We start from the raw sequence: 23,387 nt of genomic DNA, 5'->3' as shown, positions 1-23,387 counted from the left end.
AAGTAATGGAATTACTCCAGCATTTTCCCCACGCCAAAGTAATTATGACTGATATCGAACCGAGCTTCACCTCTGCTCAATTTAAATCCTTTGCACAAAGATGTGGTTTAACTCTACATTTCGCCGACCCCAGAAACAGTACCTCGAACGGACAAGTAGAAAGGGCACATTCAACATTAACAGAATTAGCTCGTTGTATAAAGGAAGAATTTAATCTCACTTACTATTATGAAATAATTATTAGAGCCGCAAAAGAATTCAATCAAAGCATTCATTCTACAACAAACCAAAAACCTTTTGATATTCTATATAATAAAATTGATCACGAAAACATTTCATGAATTCTAAAAGGCACATAAGAAAAAATGTTAGTAACACACAATGAAGGTCGTAAAGAAAAGAATATCATGTAGGTCAAGTTGTTTATGAGAAAAAACACGGAGAAAGAAATAAGCTAAAAACTAGATACAAAAAACAGGTTGTTAAGAAAACTTACCTAACAAACTTATAATAAATGGTAGAAAAAGGACTATTCACAAAGACAACATTAAGTTTTAACAAATACCATTTTTTTTATTAAATTACAGAAAAGGCATTCCTTATTACTTCTAATAACATTTGTAATGATAACCACTTCAGAAATAATTGATTACTCCTGTTTAGCTATTGAGCTTTTTCAATAGCTGTTGCGAATAATAAAAAACCGAAGAAAGTTTCTTTTTATGACGACATTTTTTATTTTGCGAATTGTTTAAGGCAGCTAAGGCCTAAGCTAAGTCTTTTCCGAAACACGACGAAATGGCAATTGGCGGGCAGGCAGCCGAAATGCAGCGCCCAAGCTTAACGTAGGTAGCTAACAACAACAAACAAGGGATGAGAGCCGTACAGATAAATGCGTGCATCGCAACTGCTACCACTGACTAATTTGGCTTAAATATTAACAAGTATGAGATTAGTCTACTGCACAGTTTTGGCGGCTGCATGACCCAACATCCTCCCCCCGTTGGAAGCTTGGCTTCCAACAGAGTCCTCAAGGGGAAGCAGACACAGCTTGTTCACTACCCGCCTTATTACTCCAGACACGGTCCTCAATTCTGCAACTCGAGCGACGCCGTCTCTGCCAGGAATCAACTGCATGACTCTCGCCAAAGGCCATCTCATTGGGGGTAGATTCTCGTCCTTAACAAGAACGACGTTGCCCACGGCTACGCCAGGCTTTGGGGTGCGCAACTTGGAGCACTGCAGAAGTGAATCAAGATCAACATCAATGCTGTTTCCCTTGCTGGCTGAAGAAGGAACGCGTGAAGCTATTAAGGCGCTACCGCAAGGGAGCGCGCAGCCTCCAGACACGACCCAGCCCAGACGAGTTTTTTGAAGCAGGGGCAGTCCTGGCAACAACTTTATCTGACCTACGCACATCAGCTCATAAAACAGGCTAGCTCCTATTAACAGGTCAACACGCTGAGCTTTATGAAATTCCGGGTCGGCAAGCTGCAGGTTTTCTGGAATCTTCCAGTCCCCAATGTCCACATTAATCCTTGGCTGGCGATCCGTGATATTGGGAGCGATAACTGCTATTATGCTCGTTGAGAAATCCGAAGTGACAGACCGAATCGAAATTCCTACCGAGAATCCATCAGTCGCGAAATTGGAATCCCCGATTCCAGTGACGGAGCCGGACGACCTCGACCTCTTAAGTTGCAGTTGATTTGCAAACCGAGAGGTGATCAAGTGCCGTTGAGAGCCATAATCTAACAAGGCCCTGCAGGGAACGAACAGTCCCGACCGATTCTGCACTAGAACGGTTGCAGTGGCTACTAGCACAGGGTCACTACCGAGATCCTGGGCAATTAGAACAGAAGAAGTCGAAAGCGGGGCAGAAGGCTCAGTGTGGGAGCTTGAAGACACCGGAACATGTGGCTGCGAGGAATGCGGATCATCTAGATGGAGCAGCGTATGATGCCGAAGCGATGCCACTGACCCATTCCGTTCTACCTTTAAGCCCAGAATCTCGGTGATGTGCGCCTGAAAAACGAGACGCCGGTTATCAAACCTTTTTTGAAGCAACTCTAAAGCCGCTTCGTAATTGCTGTTTGAAATCTCCAATGATCGGATAGTTTCCAGCGCTGAATCCCTCAAACATGAACGCAGATGTTGAAATTTCTCAATGTTGGAGAGGTCCGGATGGCTGTCGATTATGCTCGTGAACACGGAGTAAAAATCCGCCCAGTTTGCGTAGCCTCCGCCAAACGTTGGCAGCTGCACGGGCGGCAACGGCATCGGCCGCGGCTGCATTTGAGGACCACTACACAGGTGGGGCACAACACCTTCCGCAAGCGTTGAGTGCGGCGCGAAATGCGCATTGCGTTTGGCTATTTCCGCGCGCACACTAGCCTTGAATTCAACAATGAATTCATCAAAAGACTCGCTCATTTCACTGCCAATTTCGTCGAAGTCCAATTCCTCCAGTTCTGTATGCAGAACATTGAAGGCACTTTGCAGCTCATCAATCTGCTCCAGCCTCACATTTATATTAATGTATTTATATTATATAATTCGTTTGTAGCCTCTGCAACCTGCTGAACAGCGCATTGGCTTTGCGCTTTAAAAAGGTCACCCTGTTTTTTTCACCTTCAGCGGGCATAGCAACAAATCGCCTTTGATTCGGTTCAGCGGGAAGATGAGCACAAAATAGATGCCGAAAATGCAAGCGGGGTCAATGCACGCAACGATATATGTAGCAATGTATGTATATATGCAATGCTAGCTCGCCTAAACACAGCCACTATCACCGAAATCTCCACTCACTTGTCCAACCGATTGCGATTTAATGTATTTATATTTATTTATATACACGGGATAAGTGCATTAATTAATGCATGCAAATTAACACGATCACGTCGGGGTCACCAAATGTTTAGCTATTGAGCTTTTTCAATAGCTGTTGCAAATAATAAAAAACCGAAGAAAGTTTGTTTTTATGACGACAGTTTTTATTTTGCGAATGGTTTAAGGCAGCTAAGGCCTAAGCTAAGTCTTTTCCGAAACACGACGGCGGGCAGGCAGCCGAAATGCAGCGCCCAAGCTTAACGTAGGTAGCTAACAACAACAAACAAGGGATGAGAGCCGTACAGATAAATGCGTGCGAGAGCAGCGGTTTGCACTATGGGCATCGCAACTGCTACCACTGACTAATTTGGCTTAAATATTAACAAGTATGAGATTAGTCTACTGCACAGTTTTGGCGGCTGCATGACCCAACAACTCCAATCACGAATTCTTCCTGTTCAAGGAGAAAAAGGATGTCCTCACCTATGAATCATATGCTGACTTTTTCCACGTAACTAACTTAAGTTTTTATAAAGAAATAATCAATCTAGAATCAGGATATGTAAGAAAAGATAAAAATATACGGACACAATGGGAAATAGAATTTATTTTGTCACAACTGATACCAACTAGATCAAAAAGGGGAATAAATGAGTTAGGCACTGTTTGGAAATGGTTAGCTGGAACTCCGGATCACGATGATTTCATTAAAATACAGAATAAAATAAATGATTTAATTGAAAACAATAACCAACAATTAATTATTAATTCCAAATTGTTTAAGGAGATAAAATCACTTTCCGATCATTTTAAAAACATTTTTATTGATCAAGAATTGCATTAAGAAAACATCGTTTACGTTTATTATTATTATTTGACTTACAAAACATTATTGATATTATCACACTGGCCAAAATTGATTTATTCAACACAAAAATTTTAAATAATGAAGACATTAAAGAAATATTAGATCACGAACAACAGCCTGTACTTATCGCAGACTTAATGGACATCGCCATATTCAAAATTGTATTGCATAAATAACTCTTAATAATTTATATAAAATACCCCGTTATAACAAACAGATGCGAAATTTACTATGCCAGATCCGTTTCACATAATGATGGAAAATTACTTATAAGTAATCAGGTCGCAAAATGCGAAAATACCTTTTATGAAATATCTAATTTTAAGAACGAACTTTTCAACAACTATTGTATTATAAGTAAAGATAAGACTTGTTTTACCCGCTTACTAAATTGAGAAAAATCAACTTGCACTAAAATTCTAGAAAAAAATAAGAATATAGATATCATTCAAGAAGGTGCTATTCTAATAAATGGAAATAATATTATGAACGATTCTCATTTAAACGGGTCATATTTAATAACATTTAGCAGCACAACTACAATAAATAATATTTCATACACCAATTCAGAAAACAAAATACTTGAGTACATAACTACCAACCACTTTAAAAAACTAGAAATATCAGAATATATAAAATCCAACAATTCAGAACTTTCTCTTGACAACATTAATATTTTAAACCCATTTATTGAAATTTACAATTGGAAATTTTCAATTTCATTTATATTATTAATTTTAATCATTTTGTATTTCATTACTATATTAATAATAAAATTCAGATATTATATATTTGTAACCAAACGGCCAGAACCAGAAAAACCAAATAATGATGTAGAATTTTTAACAGAATTAAATGAGCGTTTGAACGAAATTAATAATGAAGCGGGACGCGTCATTTTAGAAGGGGGAGAGTTATCCAACCCATGAACATAGCTCCCTTCCACAGTTTATAAATAAATTTTAATTCTCAATCTCGTCGGCATTTCCTTTGTCTTTGTTTTTGTCATTGCCCTTGCCAGCACTCAGCTACCCGCTAACATAAGCAACCCAAACTTAACGTAAACACAGCTTCCGCTTGGAGACCAAACCACGGCCGACTTATTGCGCATCAATCAAAAACTGCATCGATCAGCATAATTGAATTTCACAATGCAGTGGAATAATTCCAGCATAAAGCTTTTATCGAAAGTTCGGTAATTTTCCGAAAGAAAAGCTTCTGGCCGAGGTTGATTGGATTAGGACTTAGAATTGGAAGATCAGTCTGAATCGGGACGAGATCGTCAACAGCTCGAAGCTAAAGATAAGCTACCAACAAAGTGTCTCGTAATAGTATAAGTGAAAAAGTTTATCACCAAATAAATGTTAAATAATAAAAAATAAAATTTATTTTTTTAAATAAATAAAGAGTAACAATTTTATTTGCACGCAAATGGATCCTACAGGTGAAAAATATAGCCAGCGTTTATGGAATACATGAACCGTATATAAAGATGTTGATCGTCAGTAAGATAAAAGGAAAAGCATGCATGTGGTTGCATGCAGATCCAGAACGTGTATTGCTACCAACAGAGCAGATGGCGGCTGAGCTTATATCAATGTATGGTGAGAGGAAGTCGAAGTTAGAAGCAATGCGAAATTTGAGGAACGAAAATGGACAGACGATAAGGTGATGCTTGCACATGGAATAAAAATGGATGATGAAGAATTGGTGGCGCTCCTCATTGAAGGTATTCCGAATCAAATGCTACGTAACCAAGCCCGTATCCAATGCTTTGAAGATATCCAGCACATAAAGCGGGCATTTGCGGAAGTGAAACTACCGAAATGGATGAAACAGACAAGAAGGTGGCATCGGTGAACAATAATAGCAGCACACTCTTGCGTTGTTACAATTGCAATTCGAAGGGACACTGGGCCAAAGAGTGCAGGAAGCCAAAGCGCGTAAAAGGGTCATGCTATGCCTGTGGTGAGATGGGGCACTTTGCAGCAAAGTGCCTGAAAAACAAGAATGGGGATGAAAACAATTACGTAAGATATTTTGAAATTAATTTTTTGAATAATTCTAAATCAAAATTTATTACAGCATGCCTCATAGACACGGGAAGCCCCATTTCGTTCATAAAAATTAGTAAAGTACCTAAAGATGTTATTGAAGTACCAGTTTTAAGTTCATTTTACGGATTAAACAAAAGTTCCTTGAAAACATATGGAAAAATATTGTGTTACGTTATGTAAAATTTGAATAAAATACACTTTAATTTAATAATAGTGGCAAACGAGTCTATGAGTCATGATGTAGTATTGGGAAGAGACTTTATGGAAGCATGCAACTTATGCTTGAATCTGGACACCTTGAAAATGATTACAGTGGATAAAATTGAAAGTCGATGTAACAAGAAAAGCGATAAAATGTTAGAAGAAACAAATATGTACAACAATAGTAAAACAGTTAGCGATAGTGTTAGTCAAGGTAGTAGTAAAAGTCAAATGATTAGTGACAAGGTTAAAAATAAATTAGAGAAAGCTGTCAATGCTGAAATAAGCACAGCGGAGAGGGAAATGCTTGAAATTAATGTAATAGATGACTCAATTGATTACAAAATAGGTAATCAAGTGGATCATAATATGAAATGTCAATTTATTGAGTTGGTAGAAAACTGTTATGTTAATAAAGAAAGACCGAATGAACCGGAGATTCGGTGTGAAATACAATTAAGATTAAATGACCCGAAACCGTTTATTTGTTCTCCTAAAAGATTAGCATATACTGAAAAAGAAAAGCTGCAGATTATCTTAGATGAGTACCTAAAAACGGAATTATTAAACCGAGTGATTCAGAGTATGCATCTCCGATAGTGTTAGTGAAAAAGAAAACAGGAGACCTAAGATTATGTGTTGATTACAGAAAACTTAACAAAACAATGGTCAAAGATAATTATCCTTTACCATTGATTGATGATTTGTTGGATAGATTAGTAAATAAAATGATATTCTCGAAGTTAGATCTTAAACATGGCTACTTTCATGTTTTTGTTAATAAGGAATCAATGAAATATACATCTTTTATGACGCCTATAGGACAGTTTGGATTTTTAAGGATACGAATCATATGCTGACTTTTTCCACGTAACTAACTTAAGTTTTTATAAAGAAATAATCAATCTAGAATCAGGATATGTAAGAAAAGATAAAAATATACGGACACAATGGGAAATAACTTACGAAATACAGATAATAGAATTTATTTTGTCACAACTGATACCAACTAGATCAAAAAGGGGAATAAATGAGTTAGGCACTGTTTGGAAATGGTTAGCTGGAACTCCGGATCACGATGATTTCATTAAAAACAGAATAAAATAAATGATTTAATTGAAAACAATAACCAACAATTAATTATTAATTCCAAATTGTTTAAGGAGATAAAATCACTTTCCGATCATTTTAAAAACATTTTTATTGATCAAGAATTGCCATTAAGAAAACATCGTTTACGTTTATTATTATTATTTGACTTACAAAACATTATTGATATTATCACACTGGCCAAAATTGATTTATTCAACACAAACATTATTGATATTATCACACTGGCCAAATTGATTTATTCAACACAAAATTTTAAATAATGAAGACATTAAAGAAATATTAGATCACGAACAACAGCCTGTAGACAACAGCCTTAATGGACATCGCCATATTCAAAATTGTATTGCATAAATAACTCTTAATAATTTATATAAAATACCCCGTTATAAAAAACAGATGCGAAATTTACTATGCCAGATCCATTTCACATAATGATGGAAAATTACTTATAAGTAATCAGGTCGCAAAATGCGAAAATACCTTTTATGAAATATTTAATTTTAAGAACGAACTTTTCAATAACTATTGTATTATAAGTAAAGATAAGACTTGTTTTACCCGCTTACTAAATGGAGAAAAATCAATTTGCACTAAAATTCTAGAAAAACATAGAATATAGATATCATTCAAGAAGGTGTCATTCTAATAAATGGAAATAATATTGTGAACGATTCTCATTTAAACGGGTCATATTTAATAACATTTAACAGCACAACTACAATAAATAATATTTCATACACCCATTCAGAAAACAAAATACTTGAGTACATAACTACCAACCACTTTAAAAACCTAGAAATATCAAAATATATAAAATCTAACAATTCAGATCTTTCTCTTGACAAGATTAATATTTTAAACCCATTTATTGAAATTTCAATTGTAAAATTCAATTTCATTTATATTATTAATTTTAATCATTTTGTATTTCATTACTATATTAATAATAAAATTCAGATATTATATATTTGTAACCAAACAAAAACGGCCAGAACCAGAAAAACCAAATAATGATGTAGAATTTTTAACAGAATTAAATGAGCGTTTGAACGAAATTAATAATGAAGCTGGATGCGTCTTTTTAGAAGGGGGAGAGTTATCCAACCCATGAACATAGCTCCCTTCCACAGTTTATAAACAAATTTCAATTCTCAATCTCGTCGGCATTTCCTTTGTCTTTGTTTTTGTCATTGCCCTTGCCAGCACTCAGCTACCGCTAACATAAGCAACCCAAACTTAACGTAAACACAGCTTCCGCTTGGAGACCAAAACACGGCCGACTTATTGCGCATCAATCAAAAACTGCATCGAACAGAATAATTGAATTTCACAATGCAGTGGAATAATTCCAGCATAAAGCTTTTATCGAAAGTTCGGTAATTTTCCGAAGAAAAGCTTCTGGCGAGGTTGATTGGATTAGGACTTAGAATTGGAAGATCAGTCTGAATCGGACGAGATCGTCAACAGCTCGAAGCTAAAGATAAGCTACCACAAAGTGTCTCGTATAGTATAAGTGAAAAAGTTTATCACCAAATAAATGTAAATAATAAAAATAAAATTTATTTTTAAATAAATAAAGAGTAACAATTTATTTGCACGCAATGGATCCTACAGGTGAAAAATATAGCCAGCGTTTATGGAATACATGAACGTATATAAAGATGTTGATCGTCAGTAAGATAAAGGAAAAGCATGCATGTGGTTGCATGCAGAGCAGATGGCGGCTGAGCTTATATCAATGTATGGTGAGAGGAAGTCGAAGTTAGAAGCAAGGCGAAAATTTGAGGAACGAAAATGGACAGACGATAAGGTGATGCTTGCACATGGAATAAAAATGGATGATGAAGAATTGGTGGCGCTCCTCATTGAAGGTATTCCGAATCAAATGCTACGTAACCAAGCCCGTATCCAATGCTTCGAAGATATCCAGCACATAAAGCGGGCATTTGCGGAAGTGAAACTACCGAAAACAGTTAGCGATAGTGTTAGTCAAGGTAGTAGTAAAAGTCCAATGATTAGTGACAAGGTTAAAAATAAATTAGAGAACGCTGTCAATGCTAAAATAAGCACAGCGGAGAGGGAAATGCTTGAAATTAATGTAATAGATGACTCAATTGATTACAAAATAGGTAATCAAGTGGATCATAATATGAAATGTCAATTTATTGAGTTGGTAGAAAACTGTTATGTTAATAAAGAAAGACCGAATGAACCGGAGATTCGGTGTGAAATACAATTAAGACCCGAAACCGTTTAGTTGTTCTCCTAGAAGATTAGCATATACTGAAAAAGAAAAGCTGCAGATTATCTTAGATGAGTACCTAAAAACGGAATTATTAAACCGAGTGATTCAGAGTATGCATCTCCGATAGTGTTAGTGAAAAAGAAAACAGGAGACCTAAGATTATGTGTTGATTACAGAAAACTTAACAAAACAATGGTCAAAGATAATTATCCTTTACCATTGATTGATGATTTGTTGGATAGATTAGTAAATAAAATGATATTCTCGAAGTTAGATCTTAAACATGGCTACTTTCATGTTTTTGTTAATAAGGAATCAATGAAATATACATCTTTTATGACGCCTATAGGACAGTTTGGATTTTTAAGGATACGAATCATATGCTGACTTTTTCCACGTAACTAACTTAAGTTTTTATAAAGAAATAATCAATCTAGAATCAGGATATGTAAGAAAAGATAAAATATACGGACACAATGGGAAATAACTTACGAAATACAGATAATAGAATTTATTTTGTCACAACTGATACCAACTAGATCAAAAAGGGGAATAAATGAGTTAGGCACTGTTTGGAAATGGTTAGCTGGAACTCCGGATCACGATGATTTCATTAAAAACAGAATAAAATAAATGATTTAATTGAAAACAATAACCAACAATTAATTATTAATTCCAAATTGTTTAAGGAGATAAAATCACTTTCCGATCATTTTAAAAACATTTTTATTGATCAAGAATTGCCATTAAGAAAACATCGTTTACGTTTATTATTATTATTTGACTTACAAAACATTATTGATATTATCACACTGGCCAAAATTGATTTATTCAACACAAAACATTATTGATATTATCACACTGGCAAAATTGATTTATTCAACACAAAAATTTTAAATAATGAAGACATTAAAGAAATATTAGATCACGAACAACAGCCTGTACTTATTGCAGACTTAATGGACATCGCCATATTCAAAATTGTATTGCATAAATAACTCTTAATAATTTATATAAAAACCCCGTTATAAAAAACAGATGCGAAATTTACTATGCCAGATCCATTTCACATAATGATGGAAAATTACTTATAAGTAATCAGGTCGCAAAATGCGAAAATACCTTTTATGAAATATTTAATTTAAGAACGAACTTTTCAATAACTATTGTATTATAAGTAAAGATAAGACTTGTTTTACCCGCTTACTAAATGGAGAAAATCAATTTGCACTAAAATTCTAGAAAACATAAGAATATAGATATCATTCAAGAAGGTGTCATTCTAATAAATGGAAATAATATTGTGAACGATTCTCATTTAAACGGGTCATATTTAATAACATTTAACAGCACAACTACAATAAATAATATTTCATACACCCATTCAGAAAAAAAAATACTTGAGTACATAACTACCAACCACTTTAAAAACCTAGAAATATCAGAATATATAAAATCTAACAATTCAGATCTTTCTCTTGACAAGATTAATATTTTAAACCCATTTATTGAAATTTACAATTGTAAATTTCAATTTCATATTATTATTTAATTATATTATTAATTTAAATCATTTTGTATTTCATTACTATATTAATAATAAAATTCAGATATTATATATTTGTAACCAAACAAAACGGCCAGAACCAGAAAAACCAATAATGATGTAGAATTTTTAACAGAATTAAATGAGCGTTTGAACGAAATTAATAATGAAGCGGGATGCGTCATTTTAGAAGGGGGAGAGTTATCCAACCCATGAACATAGCTCCCTTCCACAGTTTATAAACAAATTTCAATTCTCAATCTCGTCGGCATTTCCTTTGTCTTTGTTTTTGTCATTGCCTTGCCAGCACTCAGCTACCCGCTAACATAAGCAACCCAAACTTAACGTAAACACAGCTTCCGCTTGGAGACCAAAACACGGCCGACTTATTGCGCATCAATCAAAAACTGCATCGAACAGCATAATTGAATTTCACAATGCAGTGGAATAATTCCAGCATAAAGCTTTTATCGAAAGTTCGGTAATTTTCCGAAAGAAAAGCTTCTGGCCGAGGTTGATTGGATTAGGACTTAGAATTGGAAGATCAGTCTGAATCGGGACGAGATCGTCAACAGCTCGAAGCTAAAGATAAGCTACCAACAAAGTGTCTCGTAATAGTATAAGTGAAAAAGTATATCACCAAATAAATGTTAAATAATAAAAAATAAAATTTGTTTTTTTAAATAAATAAAGAGTAACAATTTTATTTGCACGCAAATGGATCCTACAGGTGAAAAATATAGCCAGCGTTTATGGAATACATGAACCGTATATAAAGATGTTGATCGTCAGTAAGATAAAGAAAAAGCATGCAAATTAAAATTGTTACTCTTTATTTATTTAAAAAATAAATTTTATTTTTTATTATTTAACATTTATTTGGTGATAAACTTTTTCACTTATACTATTACGAGACACTTTATTGGTAGCTTATATTTAGCTTCGAGCTGTTGACGATCTCGTCCCAATTCAGACTCCCGACTCTTTCAGACTGATCTTCAAATTCTAAGTCCTGATCCAATCAACCTCGGCCAGAAGCTTTTCTTTCGGAAAATTACCGAACTTTCGATAAAAGCTTTATGCTGGAAATTATCCACTGCATTGTGAAATTCAATTATGCTGATCGATGCAGTTTTTGATTGATACGCAATAAGTCGGCCGTGGTTTGGTCTCCAAGCGGAAGCTGTGTTTACGTTAAGTTTGGGTTGCTTATGTTAGCGGGTAGCTGAGTGCTGGCAAGGGCAATGACAAAAACAAAGACAAAGGAAATGCCGACGAGATTGAGAATTGAAATTTGTTTATAAACTGTGGAAGGGAGCTATGTTCATGGGTTGGATAACTCTCCCCCTTCTAAAATGACGCGTCCCGCTTCATTATTAATTTCGTTCAAACGCTCATTTAATTCTGTTAAAAATTCTACATCGTTATTTGGTTTTTCTGGTTCTTGCCGTTTTGTTTGAAATACAAAATGATTAAAATTAATAATATAAATGAAATTGAAATTTTCCAATTGTAAATTTCAATAAATGGGTTTAAAATATTAATGTTGTCAAGAGAAAGTTCTGAATTGTTGGATTTTATATATTCTGATATTTCTAAGTTTTAAAGTGGTTGGTAGTTATGTACTCAAGTATTTTGTTTTCTGAATTGGTGTATGAAATATTATTTATTGTAGTTGTGCTGTTAAATGTTATTAAATATGACCCGTTTAAATGAGAATCATTCACAATATTATTTCCATTTATTAGAATGGCACCTTCTTGAATGATATCTATATTCTTATTTTTTTCTAGAATTTTTGTGCAAATTGATTTTTCTCCATTTAGTAAGCGGGTAAAACAAGTCTTATCTTTACTTATAATACAATAGTTGTTAAAAAGTTCGTTCTTAAAATTAGATATTTCATAAAAGGTATTTTCGCATTTTACGACCTGATTACTTATAAGTAATTTTCCATCATTATGTGAAATGGATCTGGCATAGTAAATTTCGCATCTGTTTGTTATAACGGGGTATTTTATATAAATTACTAAGAGTTCTTTATGCAATACAATTTTGAATATGGCGATGTCCATTAGGTCTGCAATAAGTACAGGCTTTTGTTCGTGATCTAATATTTCTTTAATGTCTTCATTATTTAAAATTTTTGTGTTGAATAAATCAATTTGGCCAGTGTGATAGTATCAATAATGTTTTGTAAGTCAAATGTTAATAAACGTAAACGATGTTTTCTTAATGGCAATTCTTGATCGATAAAAATGTTTTTAAAATGATCGGAAAGTGATTTTATCTCTTTAAACAATTTGGAATTAATAATAAATTGTTGGTTATTGTTTTCAATTAAATCATTTATTTTATTCTGTATTTTAATGAAATCATTGTGATCCGGAGTTCCAGCTAACCATTTCCAAACAGTACCTAACTCATTTATTCCCCTTTTTGATCTAGTTGGTATCAGTTGTGACAAATTAATTCTATTATCTGTATTTCGTAAGTTATTTCCCATTGTGTCCGTATATTTTTATCTTTTCTTACATATCCTGATTCTAGATTGATTATTTCTTTATAAAACTTAAGTTAGTTACGTGGAATAAGTCAGCATATGATTCATAGGTAAGGACATCCTTTTTGTCCTTGAACAGGAAGAATTCGTGATTGGAGTAATCAATTATTTCTGAAGTGGTTATCATTGCTAATGTTATTAAAAGTAATACGAAATGCATTTTCTGTAATTTAATAAAAAAAATATGGTATTTGTTAAAACTTAATGTTGTCTTTGTGAATAGTCCTGTTTCTGTTATTGATTATAACTTTGTTAGGTAAGTTTTCCTTAACAACCTGTTTTTTGTATCTAGTTTTTAGCTTATTTCTTTCTCCGTGTTTCTTCTCATAAACAACTTGACCTTCGTGATATTCTTTTTCTTTACGACCTTCATTGTGTGTTACTAACATTTTTTCTTGTGTGTTCTTTAGAATTCTTGAAGTATTTTCGTGATCAACTTTATTATATAGAATATCAAAAGGTTTTTGGTTTGTTGTGGAATGAATGCTTTGATTGAATTCTTTTGCGGCTCTAATAATTATTTCAGAATAGTCAGTGAGATTAAATTCTTCCTTTATACAGCGAGCTAATTCTGTTAATGTTGAATGTGCCCTTTCTACTTGTCCGTTCGAGGTACTGTGTCTGGGGTCGGCGAAATGTAGAGTTAAACCACATCTTTGTGCAAAAGATTTAAATTGAGCAGAGGTGAAGCTCGGTTCATTATCAGTCATAATTACTTTGGCGTGGGGAAACTGTTGGAGTAATTCCATTACTTTATTCTCGATGTTTAGTTTATTTGAATTTCTTTTACAACCAGGAATTTTGAATATGCGTCAATACAGGTTAAGAAAATAAGACTTTGCGCGTAATAAATGTCGATGTGTAAAATCTCTCCTTCATTAGTTGGAATAGGAGCTTCCCCAATAGGGATTTTAATAGGATGCCGGTTGTATTTATTTTCGTTCAAATTGTACAATTTTTTATGTATTCCTTTAATTTGATATATAAGTTTGGCCAATAAAATAATCTATTGATTTGTTTATAATTTTCGTCTAGTCCTCTGTTAGCACGACTATGTGTTTCTTCTATTATGATAGCCTTCATTATTTTAAACGTCTTGTAGATATATTTTAGTATAAAGAAATTTGTTGGTAAAGTTATTTTTTAATGGTAATTGAATATGATAAAGATCTTCTAAAGTGCAATGAATTCCTACCGTTATGTTTGGTTTTAGATACTCCCTTAATATTTCTATTAAGTTTTCTGGCGTATCATATTCAATTATATGTCTTGTCTTATCAAAAACGTTCAATGACTCATGTATTGTATACCTCCCCTTTGTTAATAACAGTTGTTGTTGAAACTGATTTAACGGTTTTCGGGTCTCTTGTATTACATTTTCAAAACTACTTTCGGCAGAATGCTGTGTATTTTGATCTGAGTTTGATTGTTCTAAGTCGCTGTTAGTAATATTATTTATTTTTATTCGAGATAATGCGTCGGCTACGACATTAGTTGTTCCAGGTTTATATATTATTTTTGGGGTGAAACTTTCTATAAAGGAGTACCATCTTTTCATTTCTACGTTCGGGTTTTTATCTGAGATTGTGAAAGATAAAGATTGATGGTCTGTTTGTATTTCTATACCAATTACACCATATAAGTAATTCCTGAGATTTTTAAGAGCCCAAACTATTGCCAACAATTCTTTTTTATTTGTGGCATAAAGTTGTTCGGTTTTATTTAAAGTTTTGGATATGAAAGTAATTGGTTTATTATCCTGTGATAAAACTGCTCCGATAGCTACATCTGATGCGTCTGTCGTTAAAGTGAATTTTTTGTTATAATCTGGTTGAACTAATTCCACTTGTGCTATTAAATTATCTTTAAGTTCTTTAAAAGCTTTAACAGCTGGGTCGTCTAACTGTATTGTAATTTTTGTGGACATTCTCCTAGAAATTTTTCCATTATCTCCTCCTAGGTATTTGGTTAAAGGTTTGGCAATTTTTGCATAATTTCGGACAAATTTACGGTAATAGCCGGTGAGGCCTAGAAAACTTCGAAGTTCTCTAATGTTTTGTGGAATCGGATACTTCATAATTGTGGAGATTTTCTCAGGATCTGTTTTAATTACATTGTGAGATACTATATAACCTAGAAATGCTGTTTCTAATTTAAAGAATTTAGATTTTTCTAGAGAAATTTTCATATTTGCTTGTTGTAAAATATTTATTATTTGAATTAAATCTGTGTAATGTTGTTCAATTGTATTAGAAAAGATTATTATATCATCCATATAAACATGACAAGTTTTTCCGACTTGTTCTCTCAATATGTCATCCATTGCTCTTTGAAATATTCTAGGGGCGTTTGTTAACCCAAATGGCATACGTAAGAACTCAAATTTTCCGTTATTTATAGAGAAAGCTGTTTTTTCAATATCTGAATTTTGCATTAAAATTTGGTGGAATCCTGATTCCAGATCAATTGTTGAGAAATATTTTGACTTCCCTAAGTTAGATAATATTACAGACGGATCTTGCATCGGGTATCTGTCAGGTATTGTACTTTCATTTAATTTTTTATAGTCAATAACTAATCGTTGTTTTGGAGATCCATCTTCGTTTTGACCTTTTGTGGGCACTACTAAGACTGGTGAATTGTAGGGGCTTCTACTTGGTCTTATAATTTGTTCTTTTAGCATTCTATCGATTTCATTATTAACGAAATCTGAGACCGACATGGCATAAGGATATTGATTGCTATATATTGCTCTGTCATTGACTGTATTTATTTCTCCTCGAATATCGGTACGAAAAGGAATTTGCGTATTTATTTTAGAATGCTCCTTTTCAATTTTATTCATAACTTTATTTTCAAATTCTTTTATTTGATTTGAAATTATATTTAGGTTATGAATTTTTTCTTTGTCGGAAAACTCAACGACTGCGTGCTCGGTATTTGTGGATTCCAAGCTATTTGATTTAAGACTGACGGAATTAACATCGTCGGCTTGTTCAGGATTTTTCAATCCCAAACTGATATATTGTTTATTAGCGGATAAATCTACGCTGGCGTGCTCAGGATTCATTGATCCCAAGCTATATAAACTGCCTTCAGCATTTACCGTTTCGGTTTTATAAATCTTTTGCTCATCTAAATATTTTTTAATTATATATTCTTTTAATGGAAGAATATTTTTTTCCTCAATTAAACACAAATCGTTTTTATCCTCGTCAAAATATTGGAGTTTCTCTTTATTTCCCTTATACTCCATGATTCCTTTCTCGATATCTAATTTAGCTCCAATCTTTCTTAACAAATTGAATCCAATTAATAGATCAGATTCTAAACCCTCAATTTCATAGAATAAATGTTGTTCCCCAAATATATTTATCAAATGATAATATTTTATGATTGAATATCCATGAACTGTAGATACTCTTTTGTGTATTGATAATTCCCTTTTATTCTCATAAATACCCTTTTTTATATAGCACGCGGTGGCTCCTGTGTCTATTAATATTTTGAATAGTCTTTTAGTTTTTCTGTCTACCCTTGTTATATGGGGCATTCCTCTGTAAGGTGCTGATCTAAAAAATGGCTCTCGTTGATATTATTTATTCTCATTGTTTTTTGAGCTGGCTGGTTGACTGTTCCCGTTGATTCCCGTTTTATCGGGGGGTGTGTTTCGGACTGATTTACATGTCCTGCGCTTGTGTTATGTTTTTGCGCTGGGTATTGATTATAATTATTTCTTTGGAAATTATTATTAAAATTGTGTCGGTTATTATTATAATTCCACTGGTTGGTATTATTCCTTGGATGATTATAATTTTTAAACGGACGATTTTGAACCCTTATGGAGCCGTCTACTTCCATAGGTTCTGGTGGTGGTTGAACTTTGGAATTATTATTAAAATTCCAATTAATATTCGCTCCGAAGTTGTGGTGCGGTGGTGGATGAACTTTGGAATTATTATTAAAATTCCAATTGTTATTCGCTCCGAAGTACCCGTTTTGCGACCAATTATTATTTGCCCTATTTGGTGTATTATTTATCTGTCTAGAAGCAAATCTAAGGTTGTTTCCTTGATTTTTGTTTTCACTCCTAAATCCATTATACCTATTTGCAAATTGAGCTCTAAAGTTGTTAGACTCTAATTCCTGACACTTTGCCAAAGCGTTTGGCAAGTCTGGTGGGTTAAGAGAGAAGAGTGTTTCTGAGATTGAACCGTTTAATCCAGAAATAAAAATTCTTAGAGCGTTGCTGCAAATTGTTTTATTTGTTTCCTTGGTTATAAGGCTGTCCTTTCCATAAGTCATTATAGTTTTATTTATAAGTAACGTCATTTTCTTATTTACTTCGTTGTAGAATTCGGTAATGGTCATGCGTCCCTGTCTTAAGATGCTTAATTCTGATTCGAGTATATGGATTGGTCTTTTATCGTTATAGATAAAATCCAATCTAGAAAGAATTGCTTGAAAGTTTAAAACGGTACCATGGTTGGTTAGAGCATCGTGTGCTGCTCCCATGATTTTATTACGTAAAATTGTTAAAGCGATAAAATATTGTTCACTTTCAATTTTATATAGACTCATTGCGGTTTCCGCCGCTTCTCTCCAGCCTACATATTGGGTTATTTCACCTGTGAACTTTGGTAAGGATTTAATTACCTCTAATGTAGTTTCGCATTTTATGGTTCGGTCAATTGTTTGGATCTTATAGTCTTCTACCTCATTTTTGTTAGCGGTTAACTGCTCTTCTAACCCTTCAAGTTTTCTGGTTACTTCACTCAACTGTACATTTATTAATCTGTTTATTAATTCCACTGTCAGATTGCTGGCGCTGGATATCCCGCCCGCAGAAAGAGTTGATACTGAACCTCCGGTTGCCATTGTTAAATTTAAATTATCAAAACTATTTATCAAATCTTCCAGATTGTTTCAATTAAATTGATACTGTAATATTTAATTTTAATGTAGTATTCTCTGTGTCTTAATCTTAATTTTTTTGAATTTTATTTAAAGACTTAGTGTTGTTTCTATCTGCTCACGATACTTTCCGTGGGAGTTCTTCCTTCAGCGTAGTTGGTGGAGGGTAGGGGTCTTCCTTCAATTGGTTGGTCTTAATAATTTTTTGTTGGAGTCTTCCTTCGATTGGGTCGTCTTGATTATAATTTATTGGGGTCTTCCTTCAATTTTTTATATAGCCTTTTTTTTAAATTTGTTTGAATTTCTTTGGGTTCGTGTTGAGTTCTGAATTTTTATTATTATGTTATGTTTATGTTATGTTTATTATTATTATTTTTGTATTAAGTATTCAGTCCACCTTTTTATGTTTAATTCTTAATTGGATTATTGCATTTATTGATTTCCAATTAAGTTTTTCACGATCACTTTCACATTAGTTAGGTGTCGTTGTATTGTTGTGGATGTTTTAATTTTTCCACTAAAAATATGGATTGTTGGCGGCGCGAGTTCCGTTTTATTTTTAACTTATTATCGTTAATATTTATTTAGAACTTTTGAATACGCCGCCCCACGTTGGGCGCCAATTAAAATTGTTACTCTTTATTTATTTAAAAAAATAAATTTTATTTTTTATTATTTAACATTTATTTGGTGATAAACTTTTTCACTTATACTATTACGAGACACTTTATTGGTAGCTTATATTTAGCTTCGAGCTGTTGACGATCTCGTCCCGATTCAGACTCCCGACTCTTTCAGACTGATCTTCAAATTCTAAGTCCTGATCCAATCAACCTCGGCCAGAAGCTTTTCTTTCGGAAAATTACCGAACTTTCGATAAAAGCTTTATGCTGGAAATTTTCCACTGCATTGTGAAATTCAACTATGCTGATCGATGCAGTTTTTGATTGATACGCAATAAGTCGGCCGTGGTTTGGACTCCAAGCGGAAGCTGTGTTTACGTTAAGTTTGGGTTGCTTATGTTAGCGGGTAGCTGAGTGCTGGCAAGGGCAATGACAAAAACAAAGACAAAGGAAATGCCGACGAGATTTGAGAATTGAAATTTGTTTATAAACTGTGGAAGGGAGCTATGTTCATGGGTTGGATAACTTGCATGTGGTTGCATGCAGATCCAGAACGTGTATTGCTACCAACAGAGCAGATGGCGGCTGAGCTTATATCAATGTATGGTGAGAGGAAGTCGAAGTTAGAAGCAATGCGAAAATTTGAGGAACGAAAATGGACAGACGATAAGGTGATGCTTGCACATGGAATAAAAATGGATGATGAAGAATTGGTGGCGCTCCTCATTGAAGGTATTCCGAATCAAATGCTACGTAACCAAGCCCGTATCCAATGCTTTGAAGATATCCAGCACATAAAGCGGGCATTTGCGGAAGTGAAACTACCGAAATGGATGAAACAGACAAGAAGGTGGCATCGGTGAACAATAATAGCAGCACACTCTTGCGTTGTTACAATTGCAATTCGAAGGGACACTGGGCCAAAGAGTGCAGGAAGCCAAAGCGCGTAAAAGGGTCATGCTATGCCTGTGGTGAGATGGGGCACTTTGCAGCAAAGTGCCTGAAAAACAAGAATGGGGATGAAAACAATTACGTAAGATATTTTGAAATTAATTTTTTGAATAATTCTAAATCAAAATTTATTACAGCATGCCTCATAGACACGGGAAGCCCCATTTCGTTCATAAAAATTAGTAAAGTACCTAAAGATGTTATTGAAGTACCAGTTTTAAGTTCATTTTACGGATTAAACAAAAGTTCCTTGAAAACATATGGAAAAATATTGTGTTACGTTATGTAAAATTTGAATAAAATACACTTTAATTTAATAATAGTGGCAAACGAGTCTATGAGTCATGATGTAGTATTGGGAAGAGACTTTATGGAAGCATGCAACTTATGCTTGAATCTGGACACCTTGAAAATGATTACAGTGGATAAAATTGAAAGTCGATGTAACAAGAAAAGCGATAAAATGTTAGAAGAAACAAATATGTACAACAATAGTAAAAAAGTTAGCGATAGTGTTAGTCAAGGTAGTAGTAAAAGTCAAATGATTAGTGACAAGGTTAAAAATAAATTAGAGAAAGCTGTCAATGCTGAAATAAGCACAGCGGAGAGGGAAATGCTTGAAATTAATGTAATAGATGACTCAATTGATTACAAAATAGGTAATCAAGTGGATCATAATATGAAATGTCAATTTATTGAGTTGGTAGAAAACTGTTATGTTAATAAAGAAAGACCGAATGAACCGGAGATTCGGTGTGAAATACAATTAAGATTAAATGACCCGAAACCGTTTATTTGTTCTCCTAAAAGATTAGCATATACTGAAAAAGAAAAGCTGCAGATTATCTTAGATGAGTACCTAAAAACGGAATTATTAAACCGAGTGATTCAGAGTATGCATCTCCGATAGTGTTAGTGAAAAAGAAAACAGGAGACCTAAGATTATGTGTTGATTACAGAAAACTTAACAAAACAATGGTCAAAGATAATTATCCTTTACCATTGATTGATGATTTGTTGGATAGATTAGTAAATAAAACGATATTCTCGAAGTTAGATCTTAAACATGGCTACTTTCATGTTTTTGTTAATAAGGAGTCAATGAAATATACATCTTTTATGACGCCTATAGGACAGTTTGGATATTTAAGGATACCAATGGGGCTGAAAAATGCACCGGCGGTCTTTCAGAGATTTATTAATAGAATTTTCGAGGCTATGATAAGGCAGGATAAAGTTATTATATATATAGTGACGTATTTGGGCGGTCCAAACCAGCCAGTACTATTCCATAATGTATCCCAGCTGCGCAGCATTCGTTTATCTTTGGCAGCGCAGCCGTTCTTGTAAACATCTCAAAGCCTGACCTAAGCAGATTTGACTGCCCTCTTTCAACACTTCCTTATCTTAAGAACCCAAGAGCGAGGCTCTCCCGAAATACAAATATTGTTCAAATACTGAGGCTTCCCCTCAATCCAATTTGCATTTGATTTTTAGTCTTAAGCTGGGATCCAAAGAATAAAGTCGTGAAACTATTTCTCCTAAAAACTATTTTTTTATTTCTTGGCGTTGTCCTTAGTCAACTGACGGGACATTAGTTCGACTCAAAAATAAAACAACAATTTTACTGGCGCAGTCGGTAGGATACAAAAGTATCCGAAAAAAAGAACCTTCGAGTGGAAAATAAGTTAAATTTTATAGTCCAGTGCTCGAAACATCTCCCAACATAAATTCGTGAAAACTCTTCAACTTGGATTATAATTCCAATTCGGTTATCCAATAATAAGTGGAAGTGAAATACGAAAAAAAAACATTAAGTCCAAAGGCAACTAAGTTTTAAAACCAACATATAAAAATAAAAAAAAAGAACAATAAAGAATTTTAATAATACAACACAAAAATTTACAAAAAATAAAAAAAAAGTGAAACTAGAAAGCTTAAAAATAATACTAATATAATAATAATAATGAATCACAAAATTTAAAAATTTTACAATAAAAATGTCACAACCAATTATTGCCGCACCCGAAATCGTTGCGCTGACGACAACAACCTTGCCGAAGCCCGTCGGCAGCTTAAAGACATTATGCCATTCAAGGGTGATCCAGAAACTCTTCACACCTTTGTCAGCAGAGTGGATTACGTAATTTCGCTCTACCAAACAAATGATGTCCGACAGCAGAGGATTCTACTGGGATCCATCGAAAGGAACTTGGACGGACAGGTAACACGATCTTTGGGACTACCGAACATCGAAGATTGGTCTACCCTTAAAGCAAGACTCATCGCGGAATTTAAAACTCAAACACCAAACTACAAACTTCTGGAGAACTTCAGGGAGACACCATACAGAGGAAACCTAAGAGCATTCTGCGAAGAAGCGGAAAGACGACGTCAATTACTAATTTCGAAACTACACCTGGAAGGTAACCAATCTGATTTTCTTATTTATATTCAGGCTATTAAAGACTCTATTAAGATACTGATAAGGAAACTACCAATACAATTATTCACTATTTTAGCCCATCACGATATTACAGACTTAAGATCCTTAAATACTATTGCACAAAATGAGGGAATTTATGAAGAACACATTAATTTTGAATTTTATAAAAACCCAGAATTTACGATATAAAAATTCAAATTCTAATCAGAATTCGAAAGCACAAAAATTCAATACAAATGTTCAAACTCAATATCGACCAAGTTACTCACAATATTCCCTTCCAACCTAATTTTAATCAATACATTCAACCATTTAGACCTAGCTATACACAGCAGATGACTAACAACCCACCCATGTGGCACGCACCTAATTATTTCAGACCCAACCAATACATAAACACACAACCCATTATTCAAAAAAATCCTTTCCAACAATATCCCAACAAAGCCCAAAATCCCCAAAAACGCATTTTAGTGGAAATACATACCCTCGACTACAACAACCCTCTACATATAAAAATACTAACTTCCCGATTACTAAACGACTAAGACCATCGGACAGTGAACAAACTAAAATGTCTATTGACGAAATTAGATTCCAAGACGCGCATGAATACGAACAAGTCCAACCTAATTATTACGAGCAACAGTATTATAACCAAAATCCATACAATCCGTATCAAAATCATGGCTTCATTAATGAAGGGCAACAACAAGTCCAATCTTTACAAATTAATAACAAACAAACCCAAAATAATTCTGAACTAAACGAAAATTTTCGGTTAACAGCCCCGGACAACACGAATACATAAAAATAGTATACAAAGGGTGCTCATACAAATGCCTTCTAGACACAGGATCAACAATTAATATGATCAATGAAAATATATTTTGTCTTCCCATTCAAAATAGTAGATGTGAAGTTTTAACATCAAATGGCCCTATTACCTTGAACGACTTAATTATGTTACCCAGAAATAGTATTTTCAAAAAAACCGAACCATTTTATGTGCACAGATTTTCTAATAATTA

At 33.7% G+C, this 23,387-nt stretch overlaps 2 protein-coding genes across 2 annotated transcripts; both read left to right on the top strand.

Moving 5' to 3' along the window:
• The first annotated feature begins 5,361 nt into the window (after positions 1–5,361).
• LOC116803487 (zinc finger protein GIS2-like) lies at positions 5,362–5,917 on the top strand. The gene is made up of 2 exons (XM_032727181.1): positions 5,362–5,727; positions 5,783–5,917. Exons 1-2 carry the CDS (start codon positions 5,524–5,526, stop codon positions 5,792–5,794), a joined length of 216 nt encoding a protein of 71 aa, XP_032583072.1. The 5' UTR covers positions 5,362–5,523; the 3' UTR covers positions 5,795–5,917.
• Positions 5,918–19,626: 13,709 nt separating this feature from the next.
• LOC116803490 (zinc finger protein GIS2-like) lies at positions 19,627–20,182 on the top strand. Its single transcript, XM_032727184.1, has 2 exons — positions 19,627–19,992; positions 20,048–20,182. Exons 1-2 carry the CDS (start codon positions 19,789–19,791, stop codon positions 20,057–20,059), a joined length of 216 nt encoding a protein of 71 aa, XP_032583075.1. The 5' UTR covers positions 19,627–19,788; the 3' UTR covers positions 20,060–20,182.
• The last annotated feature ends 3,205 nt before the right edge of the window (positions 20,183–23,387 follow it).

The sequence above is a fragment of the Drosophila sechellia genome, unplaced genomic scaffold (assembly GCF_004382195.2).
Source record: "Drosophila sechellia strain sech25 unplaced genomic scaffold, ASM438219v1 Y_42, whole genome shotgun sequence".
Classification (NCBI taxonomy): Eukaryota; Metazoa; Arthropoda; class Insecta; order Diptera; family Drosophilidae; genus Drosophila; species Drosophila sechellia.
This window is presented reverse-complemented; position numbering and strand designations above follow the sequence as displayed.